The 19,283-nt window shown below is 45.9% G+C and overlaps 2 protein-coding genes across 3 annotated transcripts in view; one reads left to right on the top strand and one right to left on the bottom strand.

Annotated features, from left to right (window-relative positions):
• Positions 1-3,369, bottom strand: part of LOC147120778 (cilia- and flagella- associated protein 210-like) — a 77,220-nt gene extending 73,851 nt beyond the window's left edge. Inside the window, exon 1 of the mRNA XM_085978466.1 lies at positions 3,149-3,369. Within this exon, the coding sequence (XP_085834592.1) occupies positions 3,149-3,215 (67 nt within the window). The 5' untranslated portion in view covers positions 3,216-3,369. The remainder of the gene's footprint in view (positions 1-3,148) is intronic.
• Positions 3,370-3,428: 59 nt separating this feature from the next.
• LOC147120777 (putative phosphatase phospho2) lies at positions 3,429-15,829 on the top strand. Of its 2 annotated transcripts, none has more exons than XM_085978486.1 (2): positions 3,429-3,725; positions 13,879-15,829. In XM_085978486.1, the coding sequence occupies exon 2, from the start codon at positions 13,896-13,898 to the stop codon at positions 14,622-14,624; it is 729 nt and encodes a 242-aa protein (XP_085834612.1). In that variant the 5' UTR covers positions 3,429-3,725; positions 13,879-13,895; the 3' UTR covers positions 14,625-15,829. The 2 variants fall into 2 exon arrangements, with proteins under 2 accessions (XP_085834612.1, XP_085834602.1); XM_085978476.1 differs by having other exon boundaries at positions 3,433-3,663.
• The last annotated feature ends 3,454 nt before the right edge of the window (positions 15,830-19,283 follow it).

Genomic DNA, 19,283 nt, shown 5'->3' with positions numbered 1-19,283 from the left:
AGAGAATGCAAAACCTACCTCCAGAAGCTATTTGTATTACTGGTTTTGTTATACTGGAAAGCATATTCTAGAAATAGCAGCATTTTTTTTGTCCTTGGGCGACTGTACATAAATAAAACTGTAGTGTATGTACTTTGAAGAAGGAACTATATTCTGCAGCCCCTGTATACTGCAGTACCAGTAGTGACCACCCCTGTATATAAGCCGAACATCAAACCACCGTTTCCAAGACTGTCACTGACCTCATCTCCTCTGGAGATCTTCCCCCTGCTGCCACCAACCTCATAGTTCCCCAACCCCGCACAGCCCGCTTCTACCTCCTTCCCAAGATCCACAAACAGGACTGCCCTGGTAGACCCATTGTTTCAGCCTGTTCTTGCCCTACGGAACTTATCTCTTCCTATCTTGACTCTATCTTTTCTCCCCTTGTCCAGTCTCTTCCCACCTACATCCGCGACTCTTCGGATGCCCTCCGCCACTTTAACAGTTTCCAGTTTCCTGGCCCCAACCGCTTCCTTTTCACCATGGACGTACAATCCCTCTACACCTCCATCCCCCACCCGGATGGCCTGAGGGCGCTCCGCTTCTTCCTTGAACAGAGGCCCGACCAGTCCCCATCCACCACGACCCTCCTCCGCCTGGCTGAACTTGTTCTCACGTTGAACAACTTCTCCTTTAACTCCACTCATTTCCTCCAAATCAAAGGTGTTGCCATGGGTACCCGCATGGGTCCTAGCTATGCCTGCCTTTTCGTGGGCTATGTGGAACAATCTTTGTTCCAGTCCTACTCGGGTCCCCTCCCTCACCTCTTTTTCCGATACATTGATGACTGTATCGGTGCCGTTTCCTGCTCTCGCCCCGAACTTGACAATTTCATTCACTTTGCCTCCAATTTCCACCCTTCCCTCACCTTCACATGGTCCATCTCTGACTCTTCCCTTCCCTTCCTCGACTTCTCCGTCTCCATCTCTGGGGATAGGTTATCGACCACTATTCACTACAAGCCCACTGACTCCCACAGCTCCCTGGACTACACTTCCTCCCACCCCGCTTCCTGTAAGGACTCTATTCCATTCTCCCAGTTTCTCCGCCTCCGCCGTATCTGCTCCGACGACGCCACCTTCCACACCAGTGCTTCAGACATGTCTTCCTTTTTCCGCAACCGAGGATTCCCCTCTACCGTGGTTGACACTGCCCTCGACCGTGTCAGTTCTATCTCCCGCACTTCTGCCCTCACCCCTGCCCCTCCCTCCCGGAACCACGATAGGGTTCCCCTTGTCCTCACCTTTCACCCCACCAGACTCCACATTCAACGGATCATCCTCCGGCATTTCCGCTACCTCCAAAGTGATCCCACCATCAAACGTATCTTCCCCTCCCCTCCCCTTTCAGCATTCCGCAGGGACCGCTCCCTCCGAGACACCCTAGTCCACTCCTCTATCACCCCAAACAGCCCTTCCCCTTCGCCTGGCACCTTCCCGTGCAAGCGGAGGAGATGTAACACCTGCCCCTATACCTCCCCCCTTCCCACTGTCCAGAGCCCCAAACACCCCTTCCAGGTGAAACAGCGATTTACTTGTACTTCTCGCAATCTAGTATACTGTATTCGCTGCTCACGATGCGGTCTCCTCTACATTGGGGAGACCAAACGCAGATTGGGTGACCGCTTTGCGGAACACCTCCGTTCAGTCCGTAAGGGTGACCCCGAGCTTCCGGTCGCCTGTCATTTTAATTCACCGCTCCATTCCCATTCGGACCTCACCGTCCTTGGCCTCTTGTATTGTTCCACGGAAGCTCAACGTAAACTCGAGGAACAGCACCTCATCTTCCGATTAGGCACTCTGCAGCCTTCCGGACTTAATATCGAATTCAACAATTTCAGATCATAAGCTCGGCCCCCATTTCATTTTCTCTTGCAATTGTTCCACTCCTTTCCCCCCCCCCCCTTTCCTTTTGTTTCTCTCTCACACCTGGCAGCTATCTTTTGCCCTGCCAGTACACTTTACACCTAATCCCAGCCTATTACCATCTCATCTAGCTTCTAATCTCTTTTACTTCTTTTGTTTCTTTTATTCTTTTGTCCGATCGCAGCCCTGCCTTCGATCTAGTTTCTTTTCTTTCCAGTTTTGAAGAAGGGTCCAACCCGAAACGTCAACTCAAATTTCTCTCCACGGATGTTGCCTGACCTGCTGAGTTTTTCCAGCATTTTCTGTTGTTATTTCAGATTTCCAACATCTGCAGTATTTTGCTATCGTACTAGTAACTTTGTATAGTAGTTCCAGTTTTGTCTCCATTCAGTAAACACCTGTTATAACCAACTTCTGCAGTCCGTGTCTCAATTACACACGGACATTACAAAAACTATTGTCTGTTGTTCTAAAACCTGATGCAATTCATGAAAATAATTTTCAGAACCTTAATGAGCCCAGTGGAACGACAGATACACAAGCTCTCTGCACCAGAAGCACTTCGGAGTGATATTGGGCTCGAATTTGCAGTGGATATGACGGCGTACTCTCAGACTGCGCCGTCATACCACCTTTTGGACACGCTGTGCCCCTGGGATGCGTGGGCCATTGCACTGCCCTCGAGACCTGCCCAAAGTGGCCATTAACTGGTCCAGTCAGCGGGCAGTCGAGGGGGTCATTCAGCCAGATTGCCTGCCTCTCTTCCGCGGCCATGTTCGCGCCCGGGTGGCCCTGGAGATGGAGCACGCGGTGTCCGCCGGCACGCTTGAGTATTTCCGCGACCGGTGAACGCCGCGGGGACTGGAGTGCATCATCAACCCGGACCACCAAATTTTAATTTGATTTGTTTAAGTTTCATTTAATGTATTTTTTGTTAAATTACAGTTTTTGTTTATTGATCGTACCCAAAAGAGTACACTGCCCTCGAGTACGCAGCATCAGAGAGCAAGTTCGCGAAGGAAGGTCCCCATTAGGTAAGGTCATATTCTATTCGGATGCCGGCAACGCCACGCGATGCGGGGTGCCAATGCCCAATGTACAGCAATGCTTCGGGCGCCCAATACATTATCACTCCTGAATTTGTAGGATCGATACCAAGTGAAACCGCCTGGCACCAATGCTACAATGAATATAAATGCAACATGATCGTGCGCCCTTTGACCTTTCTTTTTTAAACTCACTATAACGGCTCCTGTTGTTACTAGTCGGTCTTCCATTTGGAGACGTTAAGTTTGTAGTTGTCGCCATTTGCTGAAGGAAAGCAAAACATGTGTCAAAAGTTAATTTCGGAACGCGGCCTTCAATCGCTGATTCCGTTCGGCTCGCCGCAGCGCTGTGCTGGGTTCCCTTACGACCGTTGCCCAGCAACCGCGCCGGAAGCGTGAGCTAGGCGCCCCACCCCGCCGAATATGTTCTTTGGTTACCTGGCAACCGGCGGCTGGGCGGAGTTACAGTCAGCCATTGGAGGCGGCGATTGTTGCGTGCGGCGGCGCGAACAGTCAACGGGAGTATCGCGGTTTGTCAGCGGCGCCGCTGGGTGGCATATGGGAGCGGAGCGCTACTTCCGACAGGCTGGCAACGCTGACCTCGTGGTAATTTCGGCCCTGTTAGAGCGAAGGAGTCCTGTTAAATGAAGCTCTTCTGGACATGAACATTTGGAAAGGTCGTTTTTTTGAGCGGTGATAATCCCTCCCAGGTACGGCAGTTAAAGGATTTTAGGAGATGAAAGGAAACTAAAGAAAAAGCTGGCTGCAGACGGTAGTGTATCGGTCGGCTTATTATTAATTTAGCCTCTGTGCTGCAGGATTATTTTTACACCTGGTCCCTTCAGTATATGCGGAAACGATTAGGGAAATCTCCTGAATTAATCCGTCAATCTTCTAGTATAAATTAGTTAAAATAAAGATTAGGAATAATTTGAAGATCTGGTAAATTATCAGGAAGTAACATTACCAACAATGCTATCAACCAGTGCTTTCCTGTGCAATCTACAAAAAAAATTAGCACAAGGCTGAATGGGTCCAGTCAGAAGCAGTTGAGATGCTCTATTGTCTACGCAGCCTAAACATGGCACGAGAAATAGTTACTTTTTTTTATAGAAAAATCTAGCTGCAATTCCTCTTGTAAATGTTTACCAGCCAGAGACAATAAATTAAATATTTATATCCCTAAGACCGCTATAATTTAAAAAAATTAAGAAACCATTATTTCAGGACACGATCAAGGTTGAAAACAATAAGAGAATGTGATAATTGAATGGCTTTATTTTAAAAATCTGAAAATGGTTTGGAAAAAAGAAAGACAAGGAAGTGAGTCCTATGTTTTGATGTCTATAGAAAGAATGAGTTTGAGTCGGAGATTGTGATGAGTTGTCGGGGGGCGGCTGAATTCGATAACTCCTGAAACAGGCACACGGATTGCGATGGGCGATTAACCAGCGCCCGTTCAATGTACAATACTGCAGGCAGCACGCAACTTTGTGCTGCCTGCTCATTTACATAATTACAGCATGCAGCCAGGGCTAACTGCACTGTTCAGAGAATCATAGAAATTTACAGCACAGAAGGAGGCCATTCGGCCTATCTTGTCTGTGCCAGCTTGACTATCCACCCTAATCCCACTTTCCAGCACTCCAGTCCTTAGCCTTGTAGGTTATGGCACTTTAAGTGCATATTCAAGTACTTTTTAAATGTGATGAGGGTCTCTGCCTCTACCACCCTTTCAGGCAGAGTTCCAGACCCCCCCCCCCCCCCCCACCCTCTCGGTGAAAAAAAATCTCTTCAAATCCCCTCTAAACCTTTGACCGATTACTTTAAATCTATGCCCCCTAGTCATTGACCCTTCTGCCAAGGGAAATAGGTCCTTCCTATCCACTCTATCTAGGCCCCTCATAACTTTATACACCTCAATTAGGCCCCCCTCAGCCTCCTTTTCCAAAGAAAACAACCCCAGCCTATTCAATCTTGCCTCATAGCTAAAATTCCCCAACCCAGGCAACATCCTCGTACATCTCCTCTGCACCCCTTCTAATGCAGTCACATCTTTCGTCTAATGTGGTGACCAGAACTGCACGCAGTATTCTAGCTGTGGCCCAACTAGTGTTTTATACAGTTCAAGCATAACCTCCCTGCTCTTATATTCTATGCACCGGCTAATAAAGGCAAGTACCCCATATGCCTTCTTAACCACCTTATTTACTTGTCCTGCTACCTTCAGGGATCTGTGGACATGCACTCCAAGGTCCCTCTGATCTTCTGTACTTCAGTTTCCTACCATTTATAGCGTGTTCCCTTGCCTTGTTAGCCCTCCCCAAATGCATTACCTCACACTTCTCCAGATTGAATTGCATTTGCCACTGTTCTGACTAGTCCATTGATATCTTCCTGCAGTCTGCAGCTTGCTTTCTTCAGTATCAACCACAAGGCCAATTTTTGTATTATTTGCAAACTACTTGATCATGCTGCCTACATTCAAGTCCAAATCATTGATATATACCACAAAAAGCAGAGGACCCAGTACTGAGCCCTGCGGAACCCCACTGGAAACAGCCTTCCAGTCACCAAAACACCCTTCGACCATTACCCTTTGTTTCCTGCCCCTGAGCCAATTTTGGATCCAACTTGTCACTTTGCCTTGGATCCCATGGGCTTTTACTTTTATGACCAGTCTGCTATGCGGGACCTTATCAAAAGCCTTGCTAAAATCCATATAGACTATATCAAATGAACTACCCTCATCGACCCTCCTTGTTACTTCCTCAAAAAATTCAATCAAGTTAGTCAGACATGACCTTCCCTTAACAAATCCATGCTGACTGTCCCTGATTAATCCATGTCTTTTTAAATGAAGATTTATCCTTCCCTCAAAATTTTTTCCAACAGTTTTCCCACCACTGAGGTTAGGCTGACTGGCCTGTACATAAGAACATAAGAAGTAGGAGCAGGCCATACGGCCCCTCGGGCCTGCTCCGCCATTCAATAGGATCATGGCTGATCTGAATCTAGACTCGCGTCCACTTCCCTGCCCTCTCCCCGTAACCCCTAATTCCCTTATCTGCTAGGAAACTGTCTACGTTTTAAATTTATTTAATGTTGCAGCTTCCACAGCTCTCTGGGGTAGCAAATTCCATAGATTTACTACCCTCTGAGTGAAGAAGTTTCTCCTCATCTCAGTTTTGAAAAGGCAGCCCCTTATTCTAAGATTATGCCCCCTGGTTCTAGTCTCTCCCATCAGTGGAAACATCCTCACTGCATCCACCCGATCAAGCCCCCTCACAATCTTATATGTTTCGATAAGATCGCCTCTCATTCTTCTGAACTCCAATGAGTAGAGGCCCAACCTACTCAACCTTTCCTCATACGTCAACCCCCTCATCTCCGGAATCAACCGAGTGAACCTTCTCTGAACCGCCTCGAGAGCAAGTATATCTTTTCTTAAATATGGAAACCAAAACTGCACGCAGTATTCCAGGTGTGGCCTCACCAATACCCTGTATAACTGCAGCAAGACTTCCCTGTTTTTATACTCCATCCCCCTTGCAATAAAAGCCAAGATTCCATTGGCCTTCCTGATCACCTGCTGCACCTGCATACTAACTTTTTGTGTTTCATGCACCAGGACCCCCAGATCCCTTTGTACTGTAGCACTTTGCAGTTTCTCTCCATTTAGATAATAACTTGCTGTTTGATTTTTTCTGCCAAAGTGCATAACCTCACACTTTCCAATCTTATATTCCATCTGCCAAATCTCTGCCCACTCACTTAGCCTGTCTATGTCCTTTTGCAGGTTTTTTATGTCCTCCTCACTCACTGCTTTCCCTCCCATCTTTGTATCGTCAGCAAACTTGGATATGTTGCACTCAGTCCCTTGCTCCAAATCGTTAATATAGATTGTAAAGAGTTGGGGTCCCAGCACTGACCCCTGCGGAACACCACTAGTTACTGATTGCAAGCCCGAGAACGAACCATTTATCCCAACTCTCTGTTTTCTGTTAGATAGCCAATCTTCCACCCATGCCAGTATATTACCCCCAATCCCGTGATTTTTTTATCTTGATCAGTAATCTTTTGTGTGGAACCTTGTCAAATGCCTTTTGGAAGTCCAAATACACTACATCCACTGGTTCCCCTTTATCCACCCTGTATGTTACATCCTCAAAGAATTCGAGCAAATTTGTCAAACATGACTTCCCCTTCATAAAACCATGCTGACTCTGTCCTATTAAATTATGTTTATCGAAATGCTCTGATACTGTTTCCTTAATAATGGACTCCAACATTTTGCCAACCACAGATGTTAGGCTAACTGGTCTATAGTTTCCAGCTTTTTGTCTACTTCCCTTCTTAAATAAGGGTGTTACATTAGCAGTTTTCCAATCTGCTGGGACCTTTCCTGAGTCTAGGGAGTTTTGGAAAATAATCACCAATGCATCCACAATCCCTACCACCACTTCTCTCAAGACCCTAGAATGTAGGCCATCAGGTCCGGGGGATTTATCCGCCTTAAGTCCCATTATTTTACCGAGTACCATCTCCTTAGTGATTTTAATTGTGTTTAGCTCCTTCCCCCCCCCCCCCCCCCCCCCCCATTGCCCCCTGTTTGTCCAGTGTTGGGATATTTTTAGTGTCCTCTACTGTAAAGACTGATACAAAACATTTGTTCAGCGTCTTTGCCATCTCCATGTTCCCCACCATTAGTTTCCCGGTCTCATCCTCTAAGGGACCAACGTTCACTTTAGCCACCCTTTTTCTTTTTATATAGCTGTAGAAACTCTTGCTATCTGTTTTTATATCCCTTTCTCCCTTTTTTTAAACAATGGCACCACATTAGCAGTCCTCCAGTCCTCTGGCACCACACCTGCACCCAGAGAGAATTGGAAAATGATGGTCAGAGCCTCTGCTATTTCCTCTCTTACTTCTCTTAACTGTCTGGAATACACTTCACCCCGGGCCTGGGGATTTATCCACTTTCAAAGATGCTAAACCCCATAATACTATCTTTCACTATGATTATTTCATCTAATATTTCACACTCCTCCCTGATTGCAATGTCTGCATCGTCCCTCTCTTTTGTGAAAACAGACGCAAAGTATTCATTAAGAACCATACCCATGTCGTCTGCTTCCACACACAGGTTACCTTTATGTTTCCTAATAGGCCCTACTCTTATTAGTTATCCTCTTGCTCTTAATGTATTTATAAAACATCTTTGGGTTTTCCACTGTTGAGCGGCTAGCACCAGTTAAAGCTAGCCTGCAACTCTTAAAGGGGAGGTGCATTGTGGCTGGGGCAAATGCTGGAAGTCATTGTACAATTAATTCTACCTGGGAAATACTCAATGATGGCACAACATGGGAGAGAGTGGGCTCCATGGTTTCCCGACACTGCATTGGAAGCCTTGGTGGAGGAGGTGGAAAGGAGGAGAGATGTGCTGTATCCACAGAAGGCCCTCCAGACACACGCTCGGAAGGCAGTGGGAGCAGATATTCATGGCAGTCAATGCCAAGAGTCAAGCTCCAGGGACCTGGATGCAGTGTCGCAAGAAGTTCAGTGACCTCAAGGTTAGTGAATGCATCTTCAAATGCCATATCCTACCAACTGCACCCCTAGCCTCTGCCACTGCTCAATGCACCATACCTCCATCATTCACCTACCAACGATCTCTATCAATCAGGAATCATACCTAACATTCATAGCTTCACCTCACCCTCACACACTGAGCACAGTTGCAAGCCTCACACCCACATCTCACAGCTTGTACACACTGACAACTATTCAACCAACAGATTGCACGGCATTCACCCTCCCTCTCTCTCTCTCTCTCTTTTGCAGGATAAGGTGGCACACAACGGGAGGCAGCAGGAGCTAACCGGTGGGGGACAGGCGCACTTGCATGTCCTAACCCCTATGGAGGAGATGCTGCTGAACGGCCAGCGGTGGGGCGACGGTATCCTCATACTTGATCCTCCTCATCGCATCCCACTTCCCTCTCATCCCACAATCTCTTCTGATTTACAAGATGCACCTCTTGCTTTCCCCCTCTCCCCTCACCACAACCTTACCCTTATGCCGTTCTCATTTCAGATACCCAAGAATTGCAACCTGGCCAGGTAGTGGTGGAAGAGCAACAATACAGTGATGATGAAGGCACAACGTCACTCGATTTCACACTCGCAGCCATCAGTTCAGATACTGGATACTGGCTCTGCTTTTAATTTAGAGGACAGCATAGAGGTGGGAACTGCACGTGGTGAGACACCGTGCACGAGTCAGAGCCGGGGGAAAGAATAACGCAGGTGCTAGCTCACAAGAGGGCGAGGTCGCACACGCGTTCTGCTGCAGAGGACTCTGATGAGCACATCGATGGGGCAGGCTACAGAAGAAGGCTGATGGGTATGCACAATGAAATGCTTGGTGCATTGCACGCAGGCTTTCTGGCAGGCTTCGCAATGTCGAGGAGCATGGAATCCGGCACCAACTTGGTACAGGGCTTTGTACAGAGCTTGGAGCCCATCCTTTCCAGCATGGAAGTGGTGGCCAACTCCATTAGTGCACTTGTGGACCCAACCATGATGCAGCGTCTGCTGGCCGATGTCTCCGTTTCCATTGCAGCACAAGCAGCAGCTACCCAATGTCTGAGTGCTGCAGTGGAAGCTCAGACTGCTGCCATCATGGCTCTGGATTCCAGTATTCAAAGGGGCTTGCAGGGTGTCACAGCAGTCCAGCACTTTGTTCTCTAACAGATTACAAGGATTGCTAAGGCCCTGTCCCAGGGGATTGGCAGTGGCTCCATGGAGCACGAACCTGCTGTCCTCTTTCAGGATGACAGCATTCGTACTTCCCACCACTGCCACTCCGCCAATGCCCTTGTTGTCGCCTGTCAGTCAGCCAGCCCAGACTGCAGCCGCCCATGCTGAGATGGTGCAGTCTGCAGCCGAGCCTTCTAGGCCCAGAGCTGCTCGAGGTCATCCTCCAAGAACATCTGCTGTCTCGTCCACTGAAAGTCAGCAGCCTTCCAACAAGCATACTGCAGCCACCAGGGTAATACTGCCTAGGAGCACCAGGACAGGCAGAGGCACACGGAAGACAGGCACTAAGGGAATACATAAGGGTGATTAGTTTATGTTTGTATGCAATATGGCATGATTTAATTTGTTAATTTGGTTTGAAATGTTTATTTTGTGGAGGCTTTTATTTTTGCATTGTGGCCAAGCAGTCGCTATGATGGTCAGTGAGGAAGGTAAGATGTGGTTGGTGAATGGAGAATTGGGGTTGCTGTTACCAGTATCACACGCGGATGAGTTCTTCACAGACAGCCCAGCCAAAAGAGGGCCACCCTTTGCCAGTTGCCACCCTTTGGTTTGCCATGGTGGTTCAAATGCAGGTGGCACAGCGGACTGCCACAGAATGAAGGCATCATGACTGCTGCCAGAATACCAGGCATTGACCTGCATGATTCGCTGCCTATGGTCGCACATTGGACATTGAGGGAGTGGAATTCCTTTCAGTTCTGGTACATGGGAGAGTTGGCATGCAGCGCCTGCAAAATGATGTGCATGCAGTCACTGGCACCCCGCAGCATGGGAAAGTCTGCAATCCCAGCAAAGCCGCTTGCTCGCTCCGCCTGCTGCGAGAGAATGAAATGTAGTCGGCTCTCTTTGCATAGAGAGCCTCAGTGACCTTCCTTGCACAACAGTGGACGGCAAACAGCGAGCTGTAGTAAATATCGCCAACTCCAGCCTAGACGGAGCCCGAGGCATAAAAGTTCATTGTCACAGTCACCTTCACAGCCACTGGCAATGCTTTGTCCTGTCCTGAAGTTGCAGTTGTGGCTCCAGCAGGTGGCAGATTTCAGTGAGGACATCCTTACTGAAGCGCAGACATCTTGCATGTTCCTTGCTGAGTTTCAGGTAGGAAAATTGCTCCCTGGGCAGATATGGCCTCCTGCTGAGAGCCCTTCTCTTTCCCCCCCACCCCCCTCCTTCCGGCAGCTTGTCCTGCTCTGCATGCCCTCTGTTCATTCTCCAATTCATGCTACATTCCAAGGGAAATTCCTACTAGTGCACCCATGTCTGGAAGCAAGTGGTTTGTGCAGAAGCCTTGAAGTCAGGAAAAATGTCTTCAGCATCTGCCACACCACTCCCTGTAGACTTTGGCAACTTCAAATAACTATAGAAAGCACCAAACACTTGCAGAGGAATACCAACAGCCAGAAGAAATCAACCAGCAACTAATCTGAAAGTTGATGATCCCTTTAAATAGCGCTGGTGTGGGGTCCTTCCTCCTGCTGAATGCATGTTGAGCTGTGCGAGGTTAAGAGGGCGTTAGCTGGAGCGTTAAGCTTCAAAATGGCAGCACTGGCGTGACTTCATGATCTGCCTGCTTTGCATACTTCCGGCTGTGTGCATGCTAATGTCCTCACCAATATGGCGTCTGGTGCAATTCGCCCCACAGAGTGCGTGCGGGCCACGGATGCCATTTTGGAGCTCTAAGGGCACTCGTAGCAACCAAAAAACGGCCACTACAGACCCAAATTTTGCGCCTTGATCTCAGCACAATGAGGATGTATGAAGGAATAGTCAGTAAGACTGCATATTGGAATGAGAAAAAATGTTCAGGAGCACTGACCATAGTAGTATCAATATAACGACAACAACTTGAATTTTATATAGTGCCTTTTAATGCAGTAAAACATCCCAACGTGCTTCACAGGCGTTATTATCAAACAAAATTTGACGCTGAGCGACATAAGGACAGGTGACCAAAAGCTTGGTCGAAGAGGCAGGTTTTAAGCGTCTTAAAGGAAGAGAGAGGTTTAGAAGGGAAATTCGGAGCTTAGTGCCTAGGCAGCTGGAGGCATAGCCGCCAATGGTGGAGCCAAGAAAATAGGAGATGTGCAAGAGGCTGGAATTGGAGGAATGCAGAGATCTCAGCGTTTTAGGGCTGGAGGATGTTGGAGATGGGGAGGGGCGAGAGATTTGAAAACAAGGGAGACATTTTTTTAATTGAGGTGTTGCCGGACCAGGAGCCAATGTAGATCAGCAAGCACTGGTGATTGGTAACAAAAGGCATGGATGAGGGTTTCAGCAGCAGATGAGCTGAGGCAGGGGTGGAGTCAGGCAATGTTCCGGAGGTGGGAGTAGGCAGATGGAGGGGATATGAGGTCGGAGGCTCAGCTCAGGGTCAAATACGACCCACAGGAAAAGTTGCAATGAGAGGGTGAAATTGGAGGTAGAGATGAGAGAAGGATTGCTTGTCTGAGGAAGTTTTTTTTCCTTTTCATGTCCAAGAGTGTGAGAGAGTTATTGGAACCTCAACAGATATGTGATCAACATTGAAATCTTGGGTAAACGTGTGCTTTATAGAGTGCTAAAAGTTGTTGAGGGGGAAATTATGTGTCACAAAAGGGGAAACTGTGCTTCTTGGAGAACATTTTTTGCAGTGGCGATGATATGCAAGTTCCATTTGAAGTCCGAGGAGATGGTGAGAACAAGAATGTTCAGATTAAGGTGGGCTAAAGGTTGAAACATAAAAGGTAAGGGGTGGTAGCTGTTGGTTAGACATGCACAGGACATAAGTAAAATGGTTTTGAGTAATTGAAACACACCAGATTTTAACTGCAATCAAAAGGCATGAATGGAGGGATTACGATGTAGGAATTTAGCATTGTTTTGGTACAAGTGGAGCTCCAAATAATACTGTCAAGAGATTGAACAATTTTTCAAATTATGATTTAAGGACCGATTTGAAAGTCTATAAACGAAACAATGAGAAATGATATATGAAGTGGTTTCTGCTGTTAAGATATAAACTGTTTTTTCTTGTTAAATACTTTAAATTGGGCCAGAAACTACCTGCTGCTGACCGGCTCTCAGATCTGTGCCAATGCTCCTCTTTTGCTAGGGGCCCATTAAAAACATTTTCTCTTCATTCCTTACATCTTTATACTTTTTTAAAAGAAAAAGGGAACGTAAACACACAAGGTGAAAATGATTGTAACACATGGATTTGTTCCAGGTCACCTGGTAGCTAAAGCACATTTTGGTTGAAACCCAAGGAGGAATGGGATGTGGTTGGCAATGTGTTACCTAAACTGTCTGATGATGGCTTGAGAGGGGGACTCTGGGGACAGATGTGCAATATATAATAAGGCATAGATATTTTCAATTTGTGTATTTAGTGATCTTAAAAACACTTTTTTTAGTACTGTGATTTGATTGTAGCCAACGTATCTGTCATTTTTTTGTTTTGTAAAGTTAGCTTTGTTTAGAATATTTTCTTCTGAAATTTTGATTTGTTATTAGTCCTGAAACTAAATAGTAATAAATTTAAAATACATATACTCCAGCCTGTTACAATTTGGGCCCTCTTCCCTCTTAAGCAAACTATCTCATCCTGATAGAGGCCTGTCTGCAAGTAATATAAACAAACACAAGCCTTCTCCCTTGAAGCTGGCACCTATACTCCAGTGTCTGTATATTTGCATTATCGACAGGTTCTCGAGCCTAAAGAACAAAGAAAAACGTAACAAAAAATAGCATACTTCCATCTTAAAAACCCCAGTTCCCTGGCCTCACTATAATTCCACACAATATATATAATAGAGGTTTCTTTATTTGAAATACAACAGATCCACATTTCTATCACACAGCCATAATTTATTAGTGTACCTGTGCAGTACTCAAAAGAAAAGTAGGCTATGGGTTTGCCCTTAACTTTAAATCTCCAGTGTGAGCTCGTTCACAGAGGGAAAATACAGAGGATGTGTCAGGTTGCTCCTCTTTTCTATTGTAGAATTTCCCAACATCATAACTTACAGGGTGAGTGGGTAACTTGTTCATAATTTTGCTTTGTAGTCACAATGAGAGTTTCAGCTTTGCCTAATCCATTCACTTCCTTGTTTTTAAAAACAGGGTAAAGTATCCAGAGAATGAAGAGTTTACTCGTCTTTGATTTTGATCACACAATCGTAAATGAGAACAGTGACACTTGGGTTGTGAGGTGTACTCCTGAAAAGAAGCTTCCAGACTGGCTTCGCAAAACATATGATGGAAAACACTGGAATGAATACATGAGAAGAGTCCTTGGTTACATTGGAGACCAAGGAATCAAAGAATCTGAAATGAAACAGGTTATGCAATCTATGCCATATATTCCAGGGATGGTTGATCTCCTGAAGTTCATTTGCCAAAGCAAGGATCAAGTTGACTGTGTAATAATTTCTGATTCTAATACAATGTTCATCAATTGGATCTTAGAAGTTACAAATAGCATCTTGGCATTTAACAGCATTCTTACAAATCCGGCAACTTTTGATGAAAAAAGTCATCTTGTAATTGAGAATTTTCATTCCCATAACTGTCCACAATGCCCTGATAATCTTTGTAAGAGAAAAGCATTAGATGACTTTGTTGCTGATCAACTTAAAGTAGGGGTACAGTATAAAAAAATCATTTATACTGGTGATGGAGCGAATGACTTGTGTCCCATTAAAGGGTTAAAGGAGTGTGATGTTGCTATGGTCAGAAAAGGGTACAAGTTAGAAAAACTGATTCATGAAATGGTTGATGCAGACTCTGGTTCTATACAGCCATCGATTGTGATATGGTCTTCAGGTAAAGAAATCCTATCGTATTTGAAAAAATGTTTGAAGACTTAAAGAAATCTCTTGTAGATTTGTTTGTAAACCTGCACAAACAAAAATCTGACTTTTAAGCCCACATTTTATTTTTATTTGATTTATAATTAAAGATTGTATCATTCATAAAATTATCACGATTACTGTAGGATGAAAACACTTTTCTTGGGCACTCTAATTTCAGCAAATTATCAGTAGCGAATAATGAGACTGGATTGACTTAGTTTTTCCACACAGTATGGCCATTGCACTCTTTCCCTATATCCTTACTTTTACATTGTTAAAGCATTCAGAAAGGAATTTGAATTGGTCAGGTACACTATTTAAATTATACTGCAGAACATTTTCCCCTGAATATTCTGGAATGGTGTTTAAATTGAATACACCAATATGTAATGTGCTTGTATTTTTTAATAATTAAAAAAAAACTTTGTTCACATTAGGGGTGCTCTTGGAGGTAGAGAATGGTGCATTACTCAGGACTCTGAATATAAATATAAATTAAGCTTGTTTCATAAGTCTGCTAAACTTCAACTACATCAGCATTGTGGAACAAAGCACAGTTAGCTACCATTGTAAAACAAGTAGATATATATTTCAGTGGGCTGTTTGTGTACTGCACTGTTGTTTTTCTTGCTTATTAAGAGAATTGTGGTGCCACAGAGTGACTGTTTATAAATGTATAGTTAATGGTACCAAAATAGTCTGTTATTGGTTAGTTGAGCATGGGAGGCCTTTGCATAATGGCCGAGGAATTACATTTGAATCAGTGCTGTATTTCTAATTAGTGAAGCAAATTGTAAGAACTTTCCAAGTTCCGAGTTCTCTGGTTGGTTCTTTTTATGGTGTGTATCTGCAACAGGCTAGGATCTTGCATGCTATATATTTAAGGGAAGAATCTATTAATCCCCAGATGAACTTGTGTGATAGTGACAATTTTTTAAACACCTTGCCACTCAAATTACTATACCCATTGAATTTAAAAATGGGAACCAGAGCAATGATCAGCCTATGCAGAAATTAAATGTTTGTTCATAGTGTGAAAGTTCAGCACCTTTGTCTTGTGAACTTCAAACTGAATCTACTATTGGTTTATTTTGAAAATTCGACAGCACAATTAATGAAATGTTTTAATAATATTTACTATTTAAAAATGATGCACTGGATTTTAGAAAATGGTTGGAAAGTACGAGAGAACATGACATTAATAAATGTTTTAAATTATACCAATGGATTTTTAGTTTATTTTTGCTGCTACTAAAATAACAGATTGTGATTCCATGTGTTGCAGTTTCATGTTGCACACTGTAATCCTATCTAGTACATTTTGGCAAGATGTTGCAACATTTCGGGCCTTTATTTTTAAGAAAAATCACGCACCTTTCCTTAACTAGATGGCTTGACAATAGTCTTGTAAGTAGATGACATCTTCTATTAACTGAAACCTCTATCCTCCACCACACTGAGTTAGTGTAGCCCAGATCTGACAATTAGTTGCAATCTTAGTAAATTGCTTACTGGCGAATATGTAGTTTGCTCACTATGTTTCCTGTTGTTTCAAGGCAACAAAAAAATGGAACACTAGACCACTTTTTACAGGCTAAACTAGTGATCAAATATATTTACAATTCCCACTTGCCACATGGGAAGCACATTGATTTGTGGGAGTAGACTTAAACTGCGCCCTCCAACCTCTGTACCAGATGTGGACTGCCCAGAGCAAACAGCAAGAACAGTTGAGGAACCATATCTGGCAAGTCATGCATCCACAAAGAACAGGTTCACCTTCTACTCGAACCTGCATGGAAAGAACCTTTCATTCTGAAATGTGGCAGCTAATTTATGCATGGCAAGGTCCCACAAACAGCAGTGAGATAAATGACCAGATACTCTGTTTTACAGCCATGGCTCAGTGGGTAGCGCCCTTGCCTCTGAGTCAGAAGGTTGTGGGTTCAGGTCCCACTCCAGAGACTTGAGCATAAAAATCTAGACTTGACACTCCAGTGCTGCACTGTCAGAAGTGCCATCTTTCGGCTGAGACGTTAAACTGACATTTGCCCTCCTCAGGTGGGCGTATAAGATCCTATTACACTATTTCAAAGAAGAGCAGGGGAGTTATTCCTGGTGTCATAGCCAATATTTATCCCTCAATCAACATCACTAAGACAGATTATCTGGTCATCATCACATTGCTGTTTGTGGGAGCTTGCTGTGCGCAAATTGGCTGTTGCGTTTCCTACATTTCAACAGTGACTACACTTCAAAAATATGTCATTGTCTATAAAGTGCTTTGGGACATTCGGTGGTCATGAAAGGTGCTATATAAATGCAAGTCTTTTTTCTTTAATGTTGGGTGAGAGATAAATGTTGGCCAAGACATCAGGGGAACTCCCCTCGTCATCTTTGAATACTGCCATGGGTTCTTTCACATCCATTGAGGGAGCAGGTGGGGTCTTGGTTTAATGTCTTATTCAAAAGAGGGCACATCCAGCCGTGCGGCACTCCCTCAGTACCGCACTAAAGTGTCATTCTAGATTATGTGCTCAAATCTTGAGTGGGGCTTGAACTCACAACTTACTAACTCCGAGGCAAAAATTCTACCACTAGGCCAAGCCTGACACCTAAACCATAATATCTTTTCTTAAAGTAATTGCACTTACCCCAAGTGAAGAGCTGCCAAAAAAGGCACATAATTTCTGACCATACACACTCACCTCACATGCCCTCGCAAACCTACCACCCCACTTTTGACACTGATGCCTGAACCCCACACTCCGAGCCAGCCAAGTTCATGTTCTCCCTGTAAATACAACTCTTGATGCCACTTGATACCCGAGAACAGGAAATGCTACATCTCCCAACTTGACTGGGAAACTACTAAGGCAGCCTTCAGAGGCCATATTATTGCCTTTTCCAATGCGAAGAAGTGCATTACATTGCAAGCCCAGAAAGACTTGGAGTGAAAGATAGTGAAACTAGAGATGGCAAGTGAGCCCTGCTACAAGCTGCAGGTAAATTAAACAGCCTCCTGTCAGTGAAAAACACCTTTAGTGCTAAATAGTGAGCAGAGTGACATGGCGCAGAAACTCCTAGCATACACATTGCAAAAACAAGTACAGAACAGTTGCATCAATTAGGAAAGTAGGGGCCAAGCCAGATCTTGTCCCCACTGGGCCCAACAGGAAATTTGCAGACTTCTATGCCTTGCTATTACACCTCGGAGCCCCAGGCCACACTGCAGAGGAACCATCCTACACCTTAGCTCCTCTTCACTTCAAGCAAGAGAAGGCTTAGTTACTGGACTCACCAAGCTCCACCAAGGATATCCAAACGGCAATACAAAGTGGGAGAAATTTGGTATCGCCCCATTTGGGGCGGTACATTTTGTAATCCTGAAAAATTAGAGCCAGGCGCTAATGATTCTCGGCTTCCACGAAATTGGCTGTTTGCGCTCCAGGAAGGAAGTGGAGTGCTAAATCAAGCACTACCACTTCCTAGGAGCACTAAAGCCGGCAGGAAGGGCAGTAGCGGTGCAGCGCTGCCCAATGTCAAGGGCAGTGTTGCTGGGAACGGAGGCTCCTTCCCTCCCTTGAAGAGAAGGGCCATCCCTGCAGGCTCTGCAATGAAAAGAGGTACCTCGTCACAGATGGCATCCTCAAACTGCCACGATCAGCCCTAAGCGCAGTAGCAGAGTACAGGGCTGATCGATCGCAGCCCAATAAAATAATTAAAAATGAACGTTAGGCTTCACGAAAAAAATGTCCCTCCCCCCCCCCCCGCAACCATCATCGTCTTTAAACAGCACTCCCGAAGCGCCCGGCCTCCCGAATAATGCCTCCTGCAACTGTCGGTGTTGTCGCCCGGCGATGCTGCTGGGGGTGGGACCGAATTTCGGGTCCGGGGCAATGCACAGGACGATAACATCACGGTCTCCGGGCGCAGGTTACCGCTGCCGCAAACCTCCAGGTGAATTTGGCGGGAGTCATTTCTTCCTCCGCGCCCAGGTGATAAGTCGTTAGTGCCCCGTTATCGCCCCCCGGAGCCGCTAACCAACCGAATTTCTCGCCCCCCAGCCTCCAACTGAGAAGACTTCCGGCAGTGACATCTTCTCAGCTAAATACTACTACTCAAACTGACACACTTTCTGCTAAAACTCCTTCAACATGCTGAAGAACTGGGTGCCTTTCTAAGGATTTACATGATAGACACAATCACGTTAATATATCGTAGATTGTCATCTTATATATATATAAACTAGCTGAAATGCCCGGCGGTGCCGAGGCTTTTTCGAGGGAATGTTGTTGTTGGAAGAGAGAGCGAGAGCGACTGGGGGAAGAGAGAGAGCGACTGGGGGAAGAGAGAGAGCGACTGAGGGGAGGGGAGGGAGGGGAGGGGCGGGGAGGGGGGGAGGGAGGGGAGGGGGGGGGGCAGGGAAGGGGGGTGGGAGGGGGAAGGCAGGGCGGGGGGGGGAGAGGGAGGGCGGGGGTCGCCCCCCCCCGAGGTGAAGACCGCCGATTGCGCGCGCAGCAGGAGCTGAGACGCGGCGTCTCTCTCGGCCGGCGGGCCCGGTTGCCAGGGTAACCGTGACGCTGACCAAGCCAGAGAGAGAGACGCCGCGTCTCAGCTGCTCCTGCTGCGCGCGCGGCCCCCCGCCCGAGGGTCGCGGCACCCCCCGCCCCC

The sequence above is a fragment of the Somniosus microcephalus genome, chromosome 3, assembly GCF_052327205.1.
Source record: "Somniosus microcephalus isolate GS21.2 chromosome 3, FLI_Smic_1.0, whole genome shotgun sequence".
In the NCBI taxonomy this organism is placed as follows: domain Eukaryota; kingdom Metazoa; phylum Chordata; class Chondrichthyes; order Squaliformes; family Somniosidae; genus Somniosus; species Somniosus microcephalus.
Note: the sequence above shows the minus strand (reverse complement) of the source record. Positions and strands in the feature narration are given on the sequence as shown.